Raw genomic sequence first — 22,635 nt, forward strand, 5'->3', positions numbered from 1 at the left:
GTCTGAGAGTTTTCCATTAGTCTTCATTTCTTTGACTAAATTCTTCCTGGTTGGAAGTACAAGCTATAACCAGACAGGGTTAGTGAGCCTTATTAACCAATAGCCAGTGGTGCTGAGTTGATTCTGACTCACTAGAACTGTGTTCCCTCGGGTTTTCAATGACTGATTTTCATCTTCCAACTCTCTTTTCCAAGGTGCCTGTAGATGTACTTGGACCACCAAGTTCTGTGTTAACAACCAGGCATGATTGGAACTCTGTCTTAGAAGAAGTAGAGTTTCTTGAAACAACATACTTTGGCCATACTATCAGGAGGAATAGGACATTCATGCTTGGAAAAATTGAGGGTGAGTGGAAGAGAAGACCCTCAGTGAGATGGATTAGCAAACAGACTGTAACAACGGGTTTAAGGCCATCAGAGATTGTGAGCATGGTTAGGATCAACAAGGGCTGCATTCTGTGAACACAGGGCCGCTAGGTGTTGGGGTCAACTTGACAGTCACTAACAACAGCCACAGCCCAAATATTCTGATGCCTTACTGTTGTCGTTATTGTTACGCACCATCGAGTCAAAACAGACTCCCAGCTGACCCTCCAGCGAGTTTTTAGAGCCTGTGAATCACTTGGGAGAAGAATGCCCATCTTCCCCGGAGCAACTGGTGGATTCAAACTGCCAGTCTTTGGGGTTTTAGAGAGGCTCCTTACCCAGCTATTAGCGCTCCCTGTTTCAAGGCTTCTTGTTGTTGTCAGGTGCTGTTGAGATGTCTAAAACCCCATGAATGATGGATCTGAACCCTGCCCTATCCTGTGCCATCCTCACCATCTCTGATACAGATAGACCCAATTGTGTGTCAATTGTGTAAATGTCAATTGTGTTTTCTTATAAAAACTCCCTGTGCTGACTCCTCCTTGAATCACTCAGTTCAGAATTCTCTAGATTTTGTGGGTCCCAATTTATAAATGTCTTAATTCTCTATAAAAGCTCTTTTACTTTTCTGTTCAGTCAGACTCTGATTTTTGCTCTTTAATGAGCTGTTCTGGGAAGCCTTCTGTAACCCTCATTCCTGGTTCCCAGTTGAGTAAGGCATCCTGATCTGGACTCCCAGCGCAGTGTGGCAACCTCAACCAGAGCCTCACTAAGCTTCACTGGGATCGCTCCCCTAGAATGTCAGACCTTCAAGGGCCTATGGGTGATACCACTAGCTTAAACATGATTGAGGGCACAGTCTCAAGGGCAGTCAACAACAACAACAAAAAGCACCTGTGGGTGAGGGTACAGACAGAATAGAAGGCTTGGGGACTTCTGAATTAAGCTTCATCAGATGCACGGCTTTCAAAAGTCTAACCATGCTCCCTAATAATGTTCTCCCCACTTCCCAAGGGACAAAGGAAGAAGCCAAGACGATCATTGGTAGAAAATCCTTTGTCCAGGCACAAAGTAGCACAGTGGAGGGGATTTTCTCTGATAGGCCACCCCGAGAAAGCCACCATGACTGGAGCTGAGAAGCAGAGCTAGAATTTGAAGGTGGGGATGAAGGTGGGGAACTGGACCCACCCAGGATGTCACTGGTCTTCACTGAGACAGTGTAGGAAGTGTACTCCATCATCTCCTCCCCGTCGATGACAGCACACATCTCACACACCAGTGTCTTCTTGCCTTTCCTCTGGGACAGCCAGTCTCCATAGTAGAACATGGTCAGATCGCCCGTGTTCATGTTCTTCAGGAGGATCTGGGGAGAGGGAGCCCATGGGAGAACACATCCCAACCAGCGGGCTCATTTCAACCCAAAGAGAGAGTCCAAGATCAGACAGCTCCTAGGCTGGTTTAGACTGCTCCCACGGGAAACAGCAAAGGGCTGAGATGGACCAAGAGGAAAGCACTGAAATTCTTGGCCAGGGCCCCCAAATTTCTCTGGTCTCCCTGCCTTGGCTCTTGTTACTCCTCGTTGTGATTCATTTCCTCTCAGGAGCACTCTCCTGAGCCCCTCAGCCCATCTCCCTCCACTCCCCATTCCAGCTCATGCTTGATTCTTGGACAGGTGATTCAATTTTGATTTGACACAAATAAAGAAAACTAAGTTCTCCTATTAATTCATGCCAAAAGGCATATTGGATTATACAGACCAGATTTATGTTACTGACCTTCTCTGGTGACATTTGTACTTTAAGGTCCACTGACTCACCGCAGAGGAGCAGGGAAGGGTGGTGAGGGGTTCCAGAGGGGAGCAAAGGGTCAGCATTTACCCTCTCCAGGAACCACTCTGGGCGGCTGCCCAGGCCGTCGATTCGGATCCGCATCTTGGTGAAGGGGGCGATGTCCAGGATCTCCATGATGAAGGTGTCATTCTGCTCACGCTCAAACCTGGGTGCAGAAGGGCATGAAGGAGGGGGGCTGGCCACTGTGAGAGGCTAGGCTGGGAAGGGGCCAGATCTGGGAGAAGAGGGAGGACCCATTCAGTCACCCCTCTTTGTTCTCAGGATTCCCCAACAACTTATCTCTTATCCTAGATGTACCCCAAAAGACTGAGTGAAGAGAGAAATGGCACTCAAACTAGAAACACCAGTTCTGAGTTCTAATCTCATTCTGCTAGGCTCCTAGGGCAGTCCCAGCTTCTTCCTGGGACTCAACTCATACCCCAAATAAAGAGAGAATGACACTAGTCCTGCAGTCTCACAGAACTGTCACATGGGCCAAGAGGATGCGAAATCAACTTACACTGCAAAAAGCATTTCATGTTGGCAGAGCTTTAAATGAGATTCTATGAGTGAAAGGACCTTCACGGAAGGTGGGGCAGGTTGTACGCTGTGCCATTCTACACGGCACCATTCACGCTTTTCCGTGCACCATCTGTCCAACTGAACACAGTAATCCTGGCTGGGTGATGAGGCTGGCAAGCGTAAAGGGCAAGTAAATGGGAAGTGACGCAGCTTTGGTTGCCATTACTGTGTCTACCGAATGGGCTCAGCCTCTCAGCAAGGCTGGATCTTCTTTCCTTCCTGCTCCCCCCGCAGTGCTGCACGCAGACTCCGACCTTCAATGCTGACTGATTGCTTGTCTGCTGACTGATGCCAGATGATGATGCTGACAAGACCCTCGGGATAGTGCAGGTGGCACTGAAGATGGAGCTCTGCATGGCAATCATTATGCTTCCTTGAATACAAGCTATATTTTCAAAAAGAATGTGAAACAGAGGCTACAAATACTATAGCTCTAAAGTACTGCAAACTGACAATTAACTTCTCCTAACCCTGGCAGCATCAGGATAGATGGTGAAGAGATTGAGATAGTTCGCAGCTTTAGTTTGCTTGGCTCCACAATCAACACTCTTGGCACTAGCAGCCAGGAAATTTAAAGATGTAATGCATTGGGAAAGTCGGCTGTCAGAACCTCTCCAAAGTACTGAAGAGCAATGGTGTCACTCTGGAGACTAAGGTGTGTCTGATACAGGCCATGGTCTTTGCAATCACTTGCTATGCATCAGAGAGCTGGACAATGACTAGGGGTGATAGAAGGAGAGTTGATGCCTTTGAGCTGTGGTGTTAGAGAAGAGTATTGAATATACCATGGACTTCTAAGAGAACAAACAGGTTAGTCCTGGAGAGGGTGAAACCAGGCTGCTCCTTGGAGGCAAGAATTCTGAAGCTTCTTCTGACATACTTTGGACATGTTGCAATGAGGGACCAGTCCTTGGAGAGGAATGTCATGCTTGGGAGGGTGGAGAGACAGCAGAGGAGAGAAAGACCCTCAATGATACAGATTGATTCAGTGACTAGGGTAATGGGGGTAGGTGTTTTGGAGACAATAAGATTGGCACAGGATAGAGCAAGGTTTAGGGCTGTTGTATGTAGGGTCACTATGAGTCACAGGCAACTTGGCGGAACATAACAACAACCACCACCTTAGCTCTGGTGGTCTAGTGGTTGAGAAGTTGTGCTGCTGCCAACCCAAAGGCACACAGTTCGAATCCATGAGCTGTTCTTTGGGAGAAAGATGGGCAATTCCCTCCCATGACATTTACGACCTCTGAAAACCCATGAAAGAGTCAGCTATGGGTTGGTTTTGATTCGATGGCACATAAAAACAACAAGGGAGCTTTGATGGCCTAGTGGGTAAGGAGTTGTGCTGCCAATCCAAAGGCATGCAGTTTGAATCCACCAGCTGTTCCACAGGAGAAAGATAAGCAATCTCTTCTCATGCCATTTACAGTTTGTGAAAACCCATTAAACAATCAGTTATGAGTTGGTTTTGACTCAATGGAGTTGAATAGGATCTTAAGGTAGGATCCCTGGTGATACTGTGGTTAAGCACTTGACTGCTTTCTGAAAGGTGAGTAGTTTAAGCTCACTAGCTGGCTGGCAGCAGAAAGACTTGACTGCGTGCATCTGTCAGGATTATAGACCTGGAAAACTTATGGGTCAGGTCTACTCTGTCTACAAGGTCATTATGACTTAGAATTGACTTGATGCAACAGGTTGGTTCTGGGGTGTTTTGAGTCTTAAAGGGGATGCCATGAGCTGGAATTAACTAGACAGTGGTTGACAAAAACAGCTCTTACATGTTGAGTTCCTGGGTGGTGTAAAAGGCTAACAGTCTATGTGGTTAATGAAGGAGTTGGAAGTTCAATCACATCCAAAGGTATGTTCTGCTGTGTTTATTTTCAGCAACAGGCTAGTCTAAGCTGAGGGACCAATGAAAGGCCCAGACAGTCAGTATTCTAGGAGGGTCCCCTTCATTGTCATTACTAACAACTGTCTTGATCAGAAGTAGACCGTATAGCTTGAGACTGAGGACCCACTGGTGTAGTTGGGAATTACAACTTCTGGCTCCTGTCCTTGTTTCTGGCTCTGTGATTTTGAACAGCATGACTTCATCTCGCTGTGCCTCAGTTTTCTCACCTGTAAAATGGAATGATTGTCCCCATAGTATTTTGACAGGACTAGGTGTTTTGGGGTTTTAAATTATTTTGCATGCTTGTGTTTGGGGGAGGTGTGTTAGCACACAGAGAGGGTTTAGAAGAGTGCCTGGCACCACCTAGCCCCACAGAGATGCTCGTACTGTGGTATTATTCTCCTTGGATGGTAAGCTCCCTGAGGACAGGCCCTTCTCTTACTTTCACTGTCTCCATAGTGCCTGCGGCAATGTTTCATGTGTATTAGATATTCCGTATTTTTTAATGTTTTACTATTTTTCCACTTTTGACTAAAGATAATTTTAGACTTACAGAAAATCTGCAAAAATAGAACCGTTTTTGCATAAATGTTACCTAGCTTTTCTCAATGTTAACATCTTACATTATCATTGCAAAACCAGGATATTATGATATTATCAATTAAAGTACAGATCCTAGACTAGATCATTTTGAGGACTTGAAGGAGGAAAGGGAAGGAAGGAGGCAAGAAGGAGTGAGGGAGAGAGGGTCTGAAGAGGGGGCAGGGGAATGGCTATAGCCTGAGGTGATCAAGGAAGGCTCCCTGAAGAAGCGAGATTTGAATTGGTCCTTTTTTAAGGAGTGGGGTGGTGTTGTGTATGTGTTTGGTTGGTTTTTGTTGTTGTTTTTAATTTGTCCTTGAATGAGAAAGAAGGTTGAGACAGAAGACTGTAGATGGAGGGCATCCCAGCAGGGAGGAGTCCTGTGAACAAAGGAGTGGAGTCACTGAGCTAAGAAGGGAAGGTGAGACACCCCGTCTGGTTGAGGGCAAGGTTGACCTAAGAGGCTGCGGAGTTGAATGTGAGGGGTGGCAGGGCCACCTCTCATACCTGGCCTTCTTTTTATCCAGCTGCACCTCCTCTGTGCTGCCATTGATGCCGTAGAGGGTCATGAAGATGTTAGAGTCGGTGCCACCGCCAACCACATCGCCCGTCCACACGGTCATTTCATAGAGCACCTGCCACGAGGTGGGGACATAGGTCTGAGCTCTGGTCTCAACCACCAACCCCATGAGATGAACTTGACTCTCACCAGGGCAAGAAGACCACCCACGCTTCTAGCTCTAGGCTCTGAAAGGAGCTCTTCACCCCCACCTCGACCACCTCTGGACAGCGAGCACCGGGCCTTGTCACTTTCATGTCACTGTCCCTCATTTGTCCCCACTCCCCACCGCCACCCTCGTACTCAGGTAGGGCGAGGGGAGAACTCAGTTTCTGATAGAGAACACAGAACCCAGAACTCAGTTTCTGACAGTTCATCCTCCAGTGGGTTGTCAGAGACCATTAATCACACAGAAGGAGATTGTCTCTTATGGAGCAGCTGGTGGATTTGAACCACTTGCCTTTGGGTTAATAAGCAGTTCAACGCCTCACCAGTAGGCCACCAAACTGCCTGAGGGCCCACAAAACTGGTGGCCTTCAAGAGCAGAAATCATTATCTCACAGTTCCGGAAGCCAGAAATCTCGATTGAGTGGTGCACACTGGGCCATCCTTTTTCTCTCTGCTTTAAGGGGAGGTTTCTTCCTTGTAACTTCCAGTTGCTGGTAGCCCCAGGCATTTCTTGGCGTTCTTTCTCTTTTTAGATGCATCTTCATATGGCGTCTGTCTTCCTGCTGTGTGACTGCTTTCTCTATCTGTTCTCTTTTATAAGACACCACTCAGATGGGATCAGTCCCCAGCCTAGTCCAGCATGGCCTCATTAACTTAACTGACTGTGTCCAAGCAGCTCTGGGGAGAAAGGATCAGCGGTCTCCTCCCACTGTGTTTTACAGCCATGCATCGGGCCTGACACAATGGCAGAGAGTATCAGAGTCAGGCTCCGTATACCTTGGAGGGCACACCATTCAATCCACGCACTAATGTAAGCCCACTCATCCTGCCAGAGTATGCATGACTTTTGGAGCTTCCAGAACACTATTTGAATCCCAGATCTGGCACATGCTAACTGAGGCTGATGCCCTCTCCTCACCAACCTCTGCTTCCTTTGTGTAAAATCAGGACGAATCTACTTAGCAGTTGTGAGAGCTACAGACACATGCCACTAGTGCCCTATGCTGGCTGGCCACAGGACGTGGCCTCCAGAAACACCAGCAAGTCTGGTGAGGATGGGGTTGTCATTATTGTGAGTTGTCCTCAAGTTAGCTCATGATTCCGAGAGACCCCGTGAGGAGAACTGTGCCCCACTGAGTTCTCAAGGCTGTGACTTTTCAGAAACAGACCTTCTTCTGAGGCACCTTCTGTCGGCTTGAGCCACTAACCTTTGTAGCTGATAATTTTGTTCTTGGGCTTTTGTGCCTACCACGTGTTTCTGGGTTCTGATTATCTATTGTCATCAAGCCAGTTATAATTCATGGTGTTGCTCCCCTGGGCTTCCAAGGCTGAGACTCTCACTCTGGGCAGACTGCCTTACTTTCTCCCACCAAGAAAGACAGACTGGGCTGCTGGATTCGAACCATCAACCTTTCAGTTGGCAGTGCAACCAATAAATAGCACTCTACACATAGTGTTTAGTTATCTGGTCGTCCTCCTCGCCACAGCCCACACACCTTCTGAGTGTCCGCGAGCAGAATGTCATCACAGGTGAAGTTCAAAGGAGTGCTGGCCCAGTTCATGGTGGATGTGGAATAATCGCCTGCTTCACACCTTTACCTTAGCGTGGAGTTTCCACTTGGCCTCAGGTTCACTCCAGTGAAGATGTTTCTGTTTCCAGAAAAGTGTAGATAGTCCTCACTGGATCCTCTGCCTGTAGTCTTCCTCTGAGAGCCATGGCCTCCACCAGGCTCGAGAATGTTCTCTGGTCTTGGATTCTTACTTCCCAGGTGTCTGAGGACTAGCAGCTGCATCTCAATGGTTCAGGGACACAGGTGGAGGGCAGCAGGGGACTGTCTTCTTTAACACACCTGGTCCATCCCTCCCGATGAAGACACCATGCTGCTCCATCACCTGGGCAGGTGCCTGGGTCTCCACTGCCCAGAACCAGTGATCAGATCCCTAACATTGTGCATACGGTACTGGGTCTCGAACCTTCTGCATCTAGAACCCTCTCTGTGATCCTGCAAGGTGAAAACTACTGTTTGCAGGCCTGATTCACAGGAGTTTAGTTTTCAGAAGGAATGAATGAGGAGTTTCTGCTTTACCAGAAAAATCACCTCTGAACCCCTCTCCTCCACCCCCCTCCCTGCAACAAGGTCATTAGAGGCCAGCAGGAGGAGGGCTGGCTTGGGAACAAAAGTGAGAGGTGGACCTTTTCTCTTTTCTTTTCTTCCTGTTATCCGGACAGGCATGAAAAAAATAAAATGATCGGCATGAAAAAAAAATAAAATGATCAAAATGAGTGCTTGGGGGCCCCATGGAGTCAGTCCCAAGCTCTCGGCTGGTTTCCCCAGACACTTGTGTTCTCTCCATCCACCTTCCTTTCCTTTACACAGGTACGTCTCTTTTTATGGAATGTGTGTTTCCAAAAAGAGACACGAAGCGAGGCTTTTGTCATTCCAACCTGACATGAAGCATGCTGGGAGATGGCCGGGCCACAGCGCCCCGTGGAGAGTGCCTTTGTCAAGTGAATAGCAGGGGTGTGGGGTCTGGATTGTCAAAACCCAGAGAGCTCAGAGAGGGTGCAGCTGCAGTTGGGCTGCAGAGGGCTGTGTGGTGGTGGGGGAGGCACACACAGGCATATACAGACCTGCAAAAGCAGACACATACATATGCACAGACACACACATCGATACGTACAGGCAAACAGGCACCGAGGCACACACACATGCTGACGTACACACACACACAGGGGCAGACACATATGTTGGCACGCAAGCCGGTACAGGTAGACAAACACTGGTACACAGAAAAGCATTCCCAGACACACACAGACACTGCAAGCGCACATAGGCACACACATGTAGGTACACACAGGTAGACATACATAAACACACACTGGCCTACAGACAACACAAATATATACACACAGAGGCACATACACAAGCACATACAGACATATCTATGTAAACGCATAAGCACACACAAGCATACACACGAACCCACAAGAGCACTGGGAACCGGGTCAGGCCAGGAGGTCCCCAAATGAACTTTGAGTTCACCCCCAGCTCTGTCTGGCCCAGAAGGAGGTGGCTGGGAAGGGCGGTATCTGTGGGGTACACAGCTCTGTACTCAAAAGGGCTGGGGTAGAGACTCTCCTGGGGACCCTCTCTCCTCCCTCTCAGCATCAAGGTTTTTAGAGCCTCACAACTCAGCTCCTCTTTTGCACCCACATGACATAGAGTCTGGTGCAGCCAGGTCCATTTGCCTTTACAGGGCAGCTTCTGACTTGCACCCAGCAGCTCAGATTCAGAAAGAGCATTGAAGGCTGGAGTCTGTGGACTCCACAGCTTTTACAGTGAAATAGGGCCAAAGTTAAGTGACACGGATGCCTCTACAGCACCACTGGCCCGGCCGCCTTTGGTCCCTGCGTCTAGGTCTCCCACCTCCTGCCTGGCCCTGGCATTTGAGTTGCTACAACTTCTCACAAGCCATTTGACCAGTCCGAGGTGGAAGCAGGCCAGGAGCTCAGGGCTCTTGCCCCCCAGCATTTCCAGTCACAGGGCGTTGTAAAGACATTTGCACCGTGAGGCTAGATTCCCCAGTGCCATCCTTCAGATCAGGTCTCTGTGGGAGAACAATGACCGTGGAGGTCTGTGGAGTACTGTGCTCCTCCTACAAAGCCTTCCAGGGACTTCCCATCATTTTGTTAGTTCTCACCAAAGGCCTAACACCAGGTGGTGATGGCCAAGGCCCAGAGAGGCTCTGTGACCTGCCCAAGATCACACAGCATCACACTGGTCAGTTTCCTGACCTCCAGTAAACAAGAAGAGTCAGTGCACCAGGCTGGTCTGGCCTCTTTGCCAATAACCCAGTGACCAGTCTCCTGTTCCTCTCACCCGCCCAATCTCCATGGATGCCTGCTCCTCCCAGCCTTTCCCACTGTGCCATGCAGTGCCCACACCTAGCATCCCCATACCTTTTTCCCGATATTCACTACAGTGGCATCCAGGAGGTCGAAGACCCGGGAGGTGACACCGTCACCTCGGTCCTTGGCGAGCCAATAGTTGCAGCGTAGCGTGTACTTGATGCCTTGGGTGGGCACAGCCAGACACAGCTCTTCCACCAGCCAGCAGCTCTCGGGGGAGGCTCCATCGTGGCCCAGCTGGGAGGGGACACAACGAGCCCTTGAGAATCTGGACACAGCGGAGAGAAGGACTCCCTGCTCAACATCCCCATTTCTTTACTGCTCTGTGGCCTTCAACTCACTGGCCTGGGTCCTCCTCTCACTGGCCTGGGTTCTCCTCTCACCGACCTGGGCTCTCCACTCACCGGCCTGGGGCCTCCACTCACCGGCCTGGGGCCTCCACTCACTGGCGTGGGGCCTCCTCTCACTGACCTGGGTCCTCCACTCACCGGCCTAGGTCCTCCACTCACTGGCCTGGGTTCTCTACCCACAGGCCTGGGGCCTCCTCTCACTGGCCTGGGTTCTCCACTCACTGACCTGGGCTCTCCACTCACCGACCTGGGCTCTCCATTCACCGACCTGGGCTCTCCACTCACCGGCCTGGGGCCTCCACTCACCGGCCTGGGGCCTCCTCTCACTGGCCTGGGCTCTCCACTCACCGACCTGGGCTCTCCACTCACCGGCCTAGGTTCTCCACTCACCGGCCTGAGGCCTCCCCATTTTGGAGCACAGACTTGACAGGCCACAGGTAGGTGTCACCACTTTGTAGCATGAAATAGTTTCATATCATTCTTTTCCTTACCCCCCAGCCCAGCCCACTCCAGGGTTCATGTTTCTAAGGGTTTGTAGAAAAACAGTGTTTAGCACAAAGGAAGGAAATCTTGATCTTCACAGTTCCAGCTGCTGAGGCTTCATAGAATCCAGAAATGCTCCTGTTGTTGTTGTCATTACTGTTCACTGTCGAGTCAGAACTGACTTATAGCCAACCAACCCTTCAGTGGGTTTTCAGAGGCTGTAAGTTGTAAAGGAGGGAATTACTCATCTTTCTCCAAGAAGCATCTGGTAGATTCGAGCCATAAGCCTTTGGGCTCTCAGCACAGCTCCTCACCACAAGGCCACCAGACCTCCCTCAAGATGGCCTGTAGTTGTTATTGTTAGGTACCATCAAGTTGTGACCTAACCATAGCTGACCATCCAGTGAATTTTCAAAGGCTTTAAATCATATGAAAGATTTCCCATCATCCTCTCACGGAACAGCTAGTGGATTCAAACTGTGTGACTTTGGGTTGGCAGCTCAACTCTTTACCATTAAGCCAGCAGAACTCTCCTAGCCTCCGCTAAGATGCTCTGAGGACACAGCTCACTGTCTTTCCCACTGACTGTCTATCTCCTCCCTCACTTCCCAGTCACTTCTTTCTCCTATAATCTTAGGGTTGGGGTAAGAGGAGAACTAGAATTCTCAAGCAAAGAACTCAGGCTCATGCAGGAGCTTGGGGATGGTCAGATCTGTGATCTCCTGGTGATATAAGGTGTGTTCACACCATGAAGGTGTGTCTCCATCAGCCCTGGCCTCCTGCAGGGTAGAGACCTCATCCTTCCTTCTCATGTTCTAGGCACCAGCTGCAGTGATTGTAGGGAGGGACTCAATCCCTGTCACTCACTTAGTGAGTCTCTAAAGAGACCTGTCTTGTCATCAGATTAAGGGTGGCCGCCCCATCACTGAGCAAGGCCAGTCCTTCCTACAGCGTGCCCACAGCCTCATGAGAGGAGAGACATCTACTCGTTCAACTGTCGGCTTGGCTTGAGCATAACTCAGGGGGCACCCAGCCAGCTGGGGCCCAGAGGACTCTTGTAGAGGAAATGGACTGATTGGGCACTGAGAGAGACTTAAAGGCTGAGGGATTTCCCCAGTGGGAATGACGGGAACAAGCACGCCAGGCAGGAACCATGGCCCCACGGTGAGAGCCACAAAAGTGTGAAAGAGACGGCAAGAGATTCATACCCACAAGCCTCACACATGGAAGAATGTGGTGGGCACAACTTTAAGACAAGAGAGGCTCCTGATGCTTGTGTACACACGCCATGTCTTCCCCTCCTCTATTCACATCAGGTCTTGTTACATGTCAAAGGTGAAAGGATTCTACTGATGCAAATGGTCTTCAAATCGCCCACAGGGATTTGTGCTGCAATCCTAAAGGCTGTGCCTTTTTTGGTGCTTGTGATTCACCAGTGGTTCTGAGGGAGAAAGAAGGACTCTCTCCTCCCAAGTGATTTACAGCCTTGGAAAATCAGCGGAGGGTTGGCTTTGAGTTGGTTCTGTTTGACTATAATGAGAATCAGGTGGCTTGGAATTAAACAAAAGGGATATTTTTTTCTAGTTGGGCCTGCACTAAAAAACGTCCATTAACAGAGGTTCTACAGGTTAGAGAAAGAGAAGTCAGAAACATCGAAGGCTGAAAGAGTCTCACTTATTTTGGGGAAGCAGGCTGCATGGCAGAGGGTAGTGGGATGGACCCCAGGACCTAGGACTCTTGGTCTCACAATCCCAATGAACTGGATTCTACTAACCATCAGTGAACTTAGAAAAGAACACTAACCCTTACATGAGATTCAAACGCCAATAACAATTTCATTTTAGCCCAGTGAGATCTGAGAAGACAAGCTAACCTGTATCTGGACTCCTGAATTAAGCAAAACAATGAAATCATAAATTTATACTGTTGTAAATGACTCAGTTCATAGTACTTTGTTAGAGAGTACTGGGGGCCTAGTGGCAAGAAGCTGTGCTGCAACAGCACAGACACGTGGTTCGAATCCACCAGCTGCTCCACAGAAGAAGGATGGGCAGTCTCCTCCTGTGTGATTACTGCCTCTGAAAACCAGCTGGAGGGTCAGCTACGGGTCAGTTCTGACTCAACGGTACACAACAACAACAACAACAGAACTTTTTACACAGCAGGAGAAAACACATCCATAGAACATACACACTGGGCATCTGGAAAATTGGGACCTAGAGGCTTGGTGACTACAAAAGCATGCAGCTAGCTAGTGGTAAAGGCCAGCGGGCTCCCCTCCACAACACGGGGTGAGGCCCCAGGCTGGCACCTTCTCCACCTTCCAGGCTTCCTCCCACCCGTGTAATGGTCATCTCTGGCCCACTGTGGTCAGATTTTCCTTCCTTGGGGTGGTCGGCACCTCTATTTTCTTGATGACGCCCACGTCCAAGCCTGCCACGTAGAACTCCTCCACGGAGTCACAGCTGAAGCCCTTCTTTCCCCGGGGATAGTCCAGCCAGATGCGGTTACTGCGCTCGTCCTCCTCCCCGATGAGGAAAACGAAGGCCCGGCTGTCCGTGCCTGCGTCCTTGTGCTTCCCGGTGGTGACTGACACGTAGTAGGGGATCACTGCAAGAGACAACTGCGCCTCAGCCTCATGGGCTGATGAACAAGGCACGCTGCCCCCCAGGCTCACTGGCTTGGACATGACCTCTAGACACAGTGATGTCAGTTTCCTGCCTCCCCAAGTGCGTGGAGTCGTTCAGACTGGTGAGTTATCTGTGTGTGTGTCACTCCTCTCTTAGGGGTGAGAGAACTGATAACCCCAAACCTGAAGATCCAAAGAAATCATCCAGGCCACTTGTTGGCCTAGTCACATCCCTAACAGAATCCCTACCATATGGTCTCCAGGAGGGGTATTGTACCCTTGTGTTCTTACGTGTAAGAAGACAACGGAAAGGCCGTGAACTTTGATGTTCAGGTGTTATTGCTAAAGCCACTGAGTCGACTAAAGCTCATAGCAACTCTGTCAACATCAGACCTGAATCCTATCCTCCCCATCATGTCTGCCACACTTGAGTCCATTGTTACGGTCACAGTGTATCGATCCATCTCATTGAGAGTCTTCCCCTCCATCATTGACCCTCTGCTTTCCACAGCATAATGTCCTTTTCCAAGGACTGGCATTTTCTAGACACATGTCTAATATGTGAGATGGAGTTTCACCATCCTTCCCTCTAACCTTTCAGTTGGCAGCAGAACAGTTAACCGTTGTGCCATGAGGACTCTTTTTTAATGACATTAGCACTTTAACTTATTTTAGCCTTTACTTTCCCATCTGCTATCAACTGGCCCCCAATTCACTGGATCCCGTGCACAAGGAAAAGTAATACTCCTTGGGGCTGTGCCATCTCCATGATCAGTTGCAGATGGATTTGTTGTAAGTCACAGGGCTTTCATTTCTGGTTTTCAGAAATGGGCCTAGTTTGCCTTAGAAATGCACATCGTCCTTGGAAAAGTGGAAGGTCAGCAAAGGAGAGGAAGACCCTGAACAAGATGGATTGACACAGTGACTGCAGCAATGGGCTCAAGAATGCCAGAGATGATGAGGATGGCACAGGACAGGAGAAGGTTTAGATCTGTTGATCGTAGGATTACTATGAGTTGCACTCAACTTAAAGTTGTACCCAACCTAACAACAATAACAACAGAAGCTCCACCGCAAACTGTTCAGTGCCATAGCAAGACATAAACCCCCATTGGCAGATGGGTGGCGGCTATACATGAGGTGGTGTTGTTGTTGTGTACTGTCGAGTCAGTGCCAACCCATAGCTGACCCTCCAGTGGGTTTTAAGAGGCAGTGAATCATACGGGAAGAGACTGCCCATCATTCTTCCATGAAGAAGCTGGTGGCTTTGAACCACGTGCTTCAGGATTGCAATAGAGCGTCTTACTACTAGGTCACCTAAGCTCCCTTCACATGAGGTGTATTGGTGAGGATTCCACCCCTGAACCACAACTGCCCTGTTCTCTGACCATCAAAGAGACTTACTCTTGACCTTGCTTCTCACAAGAGTGTTGTGGGAATGAGAACAGGCAGTAAATGAAAACTCTATGCTAACTATGAAGTATTAGATGTAAGACAGATGACAGCGGATCTGAAGGATGACCTGTAAAGAGTACTCTGAAAACATTTCCACATTTCCTTTTCAAACAAGCTCTCCACTGTCCTACCTGGGCCCTCTTGAACATAATCCACCATGGGCCCTGTCACTGTGTCAATGTCAATGTCAGCCATCTTGGAGCTCAGGGCGATCTCCCAGAAGTCTGCAGGGCTGCTACAGTTGCTGCTCCGGTCCCCAGTGTACTCCTGTGCAGAAAAGCATGACTCAGGCTCAGGAAAGCCCCGACACCCTCTGCTTTGTGGAGCCTCCCCCCAGATATCAGGACATCAAAAGACCTCTCACAGCACCTTCTCATAAAAGAGTCTCTCGAGCCGCCCGTCCTCCTTCTTCAGGGACAGCCAGCGTCCACACAGGAACAAGAACTCATCCTCATTGGTGTCATTCCAGATCTCCACCTTCTCCACATACCAGTCTGCACACCACTTGGTGTTGTCATGCCTGAGTTTGATCTTGTAGATGACGCCCAGGTCAGCAGCCTCAATGATGAAGGTGTCAGCCTGTGGAAGCCAAATGTGGAGACTAGATGGGGTCCATTCTACACTTCAACCCTTTTCCTCCAGCACCTTCCATCCCCTCATCCCTTATTGGGCTGAATAAACTTTCCTTGCTGAGGAGTCCCATCTAACACAGAACATTTGGATGAATGACACGAAGAAGAATGTGGTATCCGGATTGAAAGACTTACCAACAACTGTATTATGTAGATGACACAACCTTAGGTGCTGAGACTGAAGAAGACTTGAAGCACTTATTGAAGAAGATCAAAGACTACACTCTACACCGTTCAGTATGGATTACACCTCAACCTCAAGAGAACAAAAATCTTCACAACTGAACCAATAAGCAACATCATGGTCCATGGAGACCAGATAGAGGATGTCAAAGATTTCATTTTACTTGGATCCCCTTGAACTCCCATGGAAGCAACAGTCAAGAAATCAAACAACATATTTCATTAGGCAAATATGCTGCCAAGAATCTCTTTAAAGTGCTGAAGAGCAAAGGGGTAACTTTAAAGATAGGTTGTGCCTGATCTAAGCCGTGATATTTTCTATTGCATCATATGCATTTGAGTTGGACAATGAATAAGGAAGACAAATTGATGCTTTTGGATTGTGCTGTTGGTGAAGGGTATTGAATATATCATGAGCTGCTAAAAGGGTAAGCAGATCGGTTTTGGAAGAACTATAGCCAGAATGGTCATAAGAAGCAAGGACGATGACTTCATCTCATATGCCCTGGGCACATTGTTTGGAGAAGAAAGTTCTTGAGAAAGGACAGCAAGCTTGGAAAGGTGGAGAGTCAACTAAGGAGAGAAAGATCTTCAATGAGATGGATCAACAGAGTGACTAGAACCATAGGCTTAAGCACACTGGAGATTATGAGACTAGCACAGGATTGAACAGGATTTGATCTGTTGTACACCAGAGTCAACTAGATGGCACCTAACAACAACACACAGTAACATTTTATTAAGAGTGACCTTTATCAGGACGTTAATCAACATCTTTATTTGAAAAATGTTTATTGTGTGCCTGCTCTGTGTCCGGTGGATCACAGTAACTACATGTGGGTATGCTTCTATGTACTTCACTAGTTCTGATTCCTGTAATTTGCACCCTAACAACAAAACCTTATTTTATGGTAGAGGAAACTGTTGTTGTTATATGCCATTGAGTCGCTTGCAACTTATAGTGACCCTATGTACATAGCTCAGAAACATTCCCTATCCTGAGCCAATCTCATTGGCTCCATCCTGCCAGTCAGTGAATCAATCCGTCTCATCCTGGGTCTTCTTCTGAGCTTTCCCTCCACCCTTCCAAGCATGATGTCCCTCCCAAGGACTTGTCCCTTCTGGCCATATGCTCAGAATATGTGAGAAAAGATTCACCATCCTTACCTCTAGGGAGCAGCCTGGTTTCACCCTCCCCATGTCTGACCTGATTGTTCTACTGGCCATCCATGGTATGTCCAACACTGTTCTCTAGCACCACAACTCAAAGGCATCAATCCTTCTATCACCCTTAGTTACTGTCTAGCTCTCAGATGCATAGCATGTAATTGTGAAGAACAAGTGAACCTTAGCCTCCAGACTGACATTATTGCTCATCAGTACTCTAGAGAGGTCCCTGACTCTAGTTCCCAATGCAGCTTGTTTTTTGTTTCGTTTTTATTTCCTGACTGCTGGTGCCAAGAGTGCTGATTGTGAAACCAAGCAAGCTGAAGTTATCAACTATCCTTATCTCTTCTCTGTTCATCATGAAGCTGCTAATTGGACCAGTGGTGAGAATCTTTGTCTTCTTGATGTTGAGTTTCAATACATATTGAAGACTTTAGCCCTTGAACTCCTGCAGCAAATGTCTCATATCCTCGTCATTTCAGCAAGCAAGGCTGTGTCATCTGCATAATGCAAGTCATTGTTGAGTCTTCCTCTAATCCTAATGCCACATTCCTCCTCATAAAGTCCAGCCTCCAAAACTGAGGCACAGAAATATTAAGCAACAGGATCCCACCGTTACTAAGCATCAGAACCAGGATCTGAACCCAGGTGACTGAGTTCTGGCTGATACTCCAGTGCACATGAATGAGTGAGTGTGTCTCGTACAGAGAAGGAGACTTGGGGGAAGTCACTAAGCTCTCTAACATTTTGTTTCTCCAACTGAAAAGAGGAGGAGATTGTAGCCCTGCACCAACTAGCTTACAAAGGTAGTGAACTATGATATTGTGTGCGTATGAAGTCATTTCTCCTGTTAAAAATGCTCTGACATCTCTTGGCCGATTTTTTTTTTTCAGTCCAGGGGACCTATTAGCAATCACATTGCTATTTCCATTTCAGAGGTAGATAAGCCAAAACTGAGAGGCAAGTGGTTTCAAACCGAATGGAGCCATCAAGGATGAGAGTGTGGGTGAGTCCTGGGGACCTTGCTGCCAAAGCCAAGTTTCCTTCCCACCTGCCTAACTCCAGGGGCCACGAGTCAGCTGCTCAACCATCTAGCTGACACCCACTTCCCTGCCCCGGCTGACTTCTCAGCAGTGGATGAATGCTCAGGGATGTGTGCTGATGGAGTGCAGGCCTCAGGTGACACTTGATTAATACCCATTGATTGACGCATGAAATTCCCACTGAGAATCACTTTGAGCAGAACACAGAGCCAGGAGAAGTCAATCACCTGGATGCAATCACTCTGAGGCTGCAGCCTGGTCTGCGAGGATTGCAGACCAATTTCCGGAATGGAAAGGAGAAGGTAGAGAGTTCTGAGAGCAGATGAGGGTGACTAGGTCGGAAGGGCACTGGAGAGTGGCTGAGGCTTAAAGAGGTAGGTGGGAGGAGAGGAGCTTTGGTGACACCCATTCCAGATCTCCTTTGGGTTAGATTCTCCCTCTCTTATAAAGCCACAGTCCATCAGAGCTGGACTTGGGAACCAACTTGCAGGTGACCATCAAGGTGGTCTCTAACCCAGATGCTTTGCTTGATAAAGGACTTGCTTGGATCCTAATAGACCAGGTCAAAGTGGATCCACATGGGTGAAGTGAGTGCTCTTTGCTCCCTGTTGTTTCCAATGGTCTCTAGGACCTCAGAACCACTCAGGACTGTACTGAACAACAACTTCATATTACAGAGACCAGAGAGGGTCAGTCAGATAAGGCATTGACTGCAGAACTAGGCTTCCAGTCCCTCAAGTCCAAGCTGCTTGCTGGCAGAAGAGTCCCCACCATTCCTCTGAGCTCATTTGCACACTCATGAAACACTCACAGTCAAATGGATTTTTCTGGAGATGACCCATTCTCATGCAGCCAATAGCGCCACCTAAACCTTTCTCAAGCCCTATATCTCACCCCATTACTCCCCTGTACATGAGGCCCAGGCCAGATAGATATGCATAAGCCAAGAAATGGGGTCAAGCCAAGACAAGTCACTCTAATGGGGTCAATGACATAGAAAAGCCCAGAGGAGAGGGTAGGACACATCCCAAATTTCATGGACAACCCCAGGGGACAAGAAGAGCTGTCCCCAGCTTACTGGGCCTGGGCAGAAGGTGAGAAGAGGTGGGTGCCCATCATACCGTTCCCTTTTCAAACTTGTTGGTGCGGTTCTCCGACTTGCCAAGGTACCGTTCCCCGGTGTCTCCAAGGTCTCCAAAGATGGTGATGTAGACTTTGGCGTCTGTTCCTGCCCCAGGGACATTTCCTGTGAAGATCTGCACTGAATATAGCACGACTGGGTGGGCCAGTGTTTGGACAGACAGACGATGAGCAGACAAAAAGAAAAGAGAATGAAGTCACATTAGGATGGGAAGCTGGATCTGCAGGTGGGATTAAGTCAAGGAATCAGTGTCTCTCTTCAACTTGCTCAGCTCCACACTGAGTTAGGCCCAAAGCCCTGTGCATTCACCAGTCAAATGTTCGTCATCTGACTTGAACCCAGGTTGGCTCTGAGAGACCCCCAACGATGGAGAGTTTTCTGAGTGTCTCAAGTCAGTCAGAAGGAAGGCTCAGGACAGTCCTTGCAAGGTGTCCACACAGTGGTCACTCAACTATCCATTGTAACTCCCTGACAAGGACACGCCCTCTCATTGACGTGGCTCTAGACCACACCCCACCACATGGTCTGTGAGAAAAAAGAAAATATTTCTGAAAGAATTCTTTTCTGATTATAAAATACCTCGCTCAGGATTCTCAAACTTCAAACCCTCAAACCCCAGTGCTGTTTAGTATATTTAGACTGATAGCAACCTTATAACTAAGACTGTAAGTCTTTACAGAAATAGTCTGCTACCCCTCTCACCCAGTGATGCATTAGTTCAAACAGGTGTTCTTCTAGTTAGCAGACTAGTGCTTTAATCACTGCACTACAAAGGTGCTTATTCTCCTCCCTGAGATGGATATTCCTCCCACTCTCGCTGGTGGTCTCAGAACCAGGTTTTATCACATTTAGACAGATAAAGAAACATTCAGTGTTCACACCCGTGGTTACGAGTTGTATTCATGCCAACTAAATGATCACTATTATTTTCTGTATCTTCCCTTGAGTTCACAGTATTTTCCTCTCATGCTCTTCTCTGCCTCACTGGCTGCTCCTACTTGAATAGCTTTTAAGGTGTCTAATCCTCGGGCGCTGTCGGCATGTCATATTGGTGGTAAATTGCCTGCTGCTATGATGGCTGGTATTTTAAATACCAGCAGGGTCACTCATAATGAACAGGCTTCATTCAGTAGCACATCCAAACAAGACAGGACAGGAAGAAAGGCCTGGTGATCTAATTCTGAAAACAAATCAAGAAATACCCTATAGATCCCAGCAGAACACTGTCTGAATGGACTTAAACATGTCAATCAGGAAGATGCTGTTGGACCAAGTTACATTCCATTCATTTCACTGTTGACCATGAGTTGGAGTCAACTTGAATGCCAACTAACAATAGCCTTCTTCTTGTATTTGGATGTTGACTTATCCTGGGGTCTTCCACATCCTTCTGTTCTTGTGTTGCATTTCATGGGTATTAACTTCTTGACAATCTATAAACCTCAAGCCTGTGTCTCCTGTCCAGTTGTCTGCTGGGCTCCAGGTAGAAACCTGGAATCTTATGGACCCATCTCTTTCATTGCTAGATGCTGAGATCACAAGCTCACACAGCCCCAGCTGAACCACCTCCCTCTTCCTCACCCAACACCTTGCTTGCCAAGCTCTCAAGAGCATTGTGGGAACTGATTGTCATAGACCTACCCCACTCAAAAGTCGAGCCAAGAATGGGTCACACGTCCCATCCAGTCAGCATCTCACACATTGAATTAATAACATTTCCTGTTTTTTCTTTCAAAGATTTAACATTACCCCACTCATCTGGCTAACCTTGACAAGAGCCAACATTTGAAATCCGGTCAGCATGAGACTTAACTGTTGACTCTTCTCATGACTCCACAGTCCTCTTTCTGACATATCTTCTAGCCATGCGTTTGGGCCCGATGTGGCCCTGGACTGGCCTCTGCAGAAGCCCCAGGGGCGGTGGGCCTGCCAGGTTACCTCTTCCACCCCCGCAGGAGTTGGTATTTGGAACACTTTCCCCTGAGTGAGGTGCTGCATCACCAGCAGCTGTGATTAAATCGCCCCCAACCTTTGCTGGTTTCTGCAATCCTTTGGGAATAAGGAAAACTGATTCAGCTTCTGGGTGCTGAGCAATGCAGTTGTGCAGTCAGATCCGGCTATTTCTGGATCTTCCTCTCCCCACCCCCTTTCAGGCCGGAGCTCCTCAGTGCAAAGGCGTCTCCCTAGAAACCTCGCCAAGCACAGAGTAGGCTTTATGGCAGGTTATTAACACAAAACAGCCCAAGTGCACTACCAGGGAAGCATCCTTGTGTGTCCCCTGGGATCCAACTTGAAAAAGGGAGCTGTTCCCCATATTTAGCAGCAAAGAGTCAAAAGTAGAGGATGCAGGTAGGGAAAGGTGCATTACTGAGAGAAACCTTGTTTTTATCTGCAAGTGAGTGGCAGCTGGGATTAAAGAAATATTTGACTATGAATTATTGCACAAAACCCCCATATGATTTGTAAACTTCAGTTTATATTTTTTAAGGCATTAAAAAAGAAAACATTAGAGATAGGTGTATATCTTTTAAAGGATTTCTAGGCAGAGTAAATAGTTAAATGCTTAATCACCAACTAAAAGTGTGAGGCAACTTGGATAGTCCTGGAAATCTACTTCCAAAAATGTCAACACAAATGAACACATAAGAAGCAAAAAGAGAGGGGAGCTCTGGTGGCCTAGTGGCAAGGAGCTGCAACTACAATCCCAGAGGTGCACAGTTCGAATCCACCAGATGCTCTGCCGGGAAAGGAGGGACAATCTCCTCCGGTACCAGTCAGATCTGATTTGATGGTACACACACACACACACAAGCAAAAAGAGAGAAGAGAAGGCTGAGAATGAAATCATGAAGACTATTCCATGGTATGAAAAAGGAAACAGCACACAGTGGACCAGGCAGAGAAGTAGCATGAGAACCAGAAAATGGTAGTGATATTGAAAGCAAAAGAAGAGGAAGGACAAGAGATTGCAAATTGCACAGGAGGAGATTGCCCATCTTTTTTGAGAAGCAGATAGATTCAAATGTCTCTATGGGTTGGCAACAGAATTCCTTACCCACTAGGCCACCAGAGATTCATATCTCAATAAAACAAGAACTGGAAAATCCAAAATATCTGTAAATATTCATTAAAATTAATTTTTAAAACACCCAAGAACTGGAGAAATCCAGGCATAAGACAACACATTTCCAGATGCGTTATCATGTCTGAGGGTGACTTAGAGAGCAGGAAAGATTTGAGCACTAACCTTGGAACATGAAAGACTGGAATTTGAAGGCTAGTGCTGCTATGTATTAGCTGTATGGACTTTGGCAAGTTATTTTAACTTTTGGAAGCATCAGTTGGCTCTCCACAGATTGGCTCTATTCAGAGAAAATTCTCCTACCCGGCTCCACATAAAGACCTCAGGTGATGATGTGAAGGGTCTTGGTGATGATGCCAATTGCCAACTTACTGTCCAGAGGTTCCTCCACTTCCTTGTAGACTTGCCTTAGGGACCCATCCCTCATGTATTTCTCGGTGAAAATGTCATAAGGGACCAGTTCTCGAATGGTCTTCTTGTCATCCTCAGAGGTGGCAAACCATCGATCACAGGGAAAAGTCAAGGTCTCTGAACCCTGGAATAAAGGGAAGGAGTTAAAGTCAGTCTGCCTTCAGAGGTTCAAT

General features: G+C 47.9%; 1 protein-coding gene across 2 annotated transcripts in view; it reads right to left on the bottom strand.

Moving 5' to 3' along the window:
- LOXHD1 (lipoxygenase homology domains 1) overlaps window positions 1–22,635 on the bottom strand; it is a 165,671-nt gene that overhangs the window by 21,712 nt on the left and 121,324 nt on the right. The window contains exons 26-34 of one of the 2 annotated variants that reach the window (XM_006891689.1): window positions 22,424–22,586; window positions 18,950–19,104; window positions 15,173–15,382; window positions 14,935–15,070; window positions 13,121–13,329; window positions 9,938–10,123; window positions 5,757–5,884; window positions 2,243–2,360; window positions 1,554–1,728 (exon numbers count right to left, since the gene is read on the bottom strand). In XM_006891689.1, coding sequence (XP_006891751.1) covers window positions 1,554–1,728; window positions 2,243–2,360; window positions 5,757–5,884; window positions 9,938–10,123; window positions 13,121–13,329; window positions 14,935–15,070; window positions 15,173–15,382; window positions 18,950–19,104; window positions 22,424–22,586 — 1,480 coding nt within the window. The remainder of the gene's footprint in view (window positions 1–1,553; window positions 1,729–2,242; window positions 2,361–5,756; window positions 5,885–9,937; window positions 10,124–13,120; window positions 13,330–14,934; window positions 15,071–15,172; window positions 15,383–18,949; window positions 19,105–22,423; window positions 22,587–22,635) is intronic. The other variant, XM_006891688.1, reaches the window with a different exon arrangement.

The sequence above is a fragment of the Elephantulus edwardii genome, unplaced genomic scaffold (genome assembly GCF_000299155.1).
Source record: "Elephantulus edwardii isolate Elephantulus edwardi_28Jun2011 unplaced genomic scaffold, EleEdw1.0 scaffold00103, whole genome shotgun sequence".
In the NCBI taxonomy this organism is placed as follows: Eukaryota; Metazoa; Chordata; class Mammalia; order Macroscelidea; family Macroscelididae; genus Elephantulus; species Elephantulus edwardii.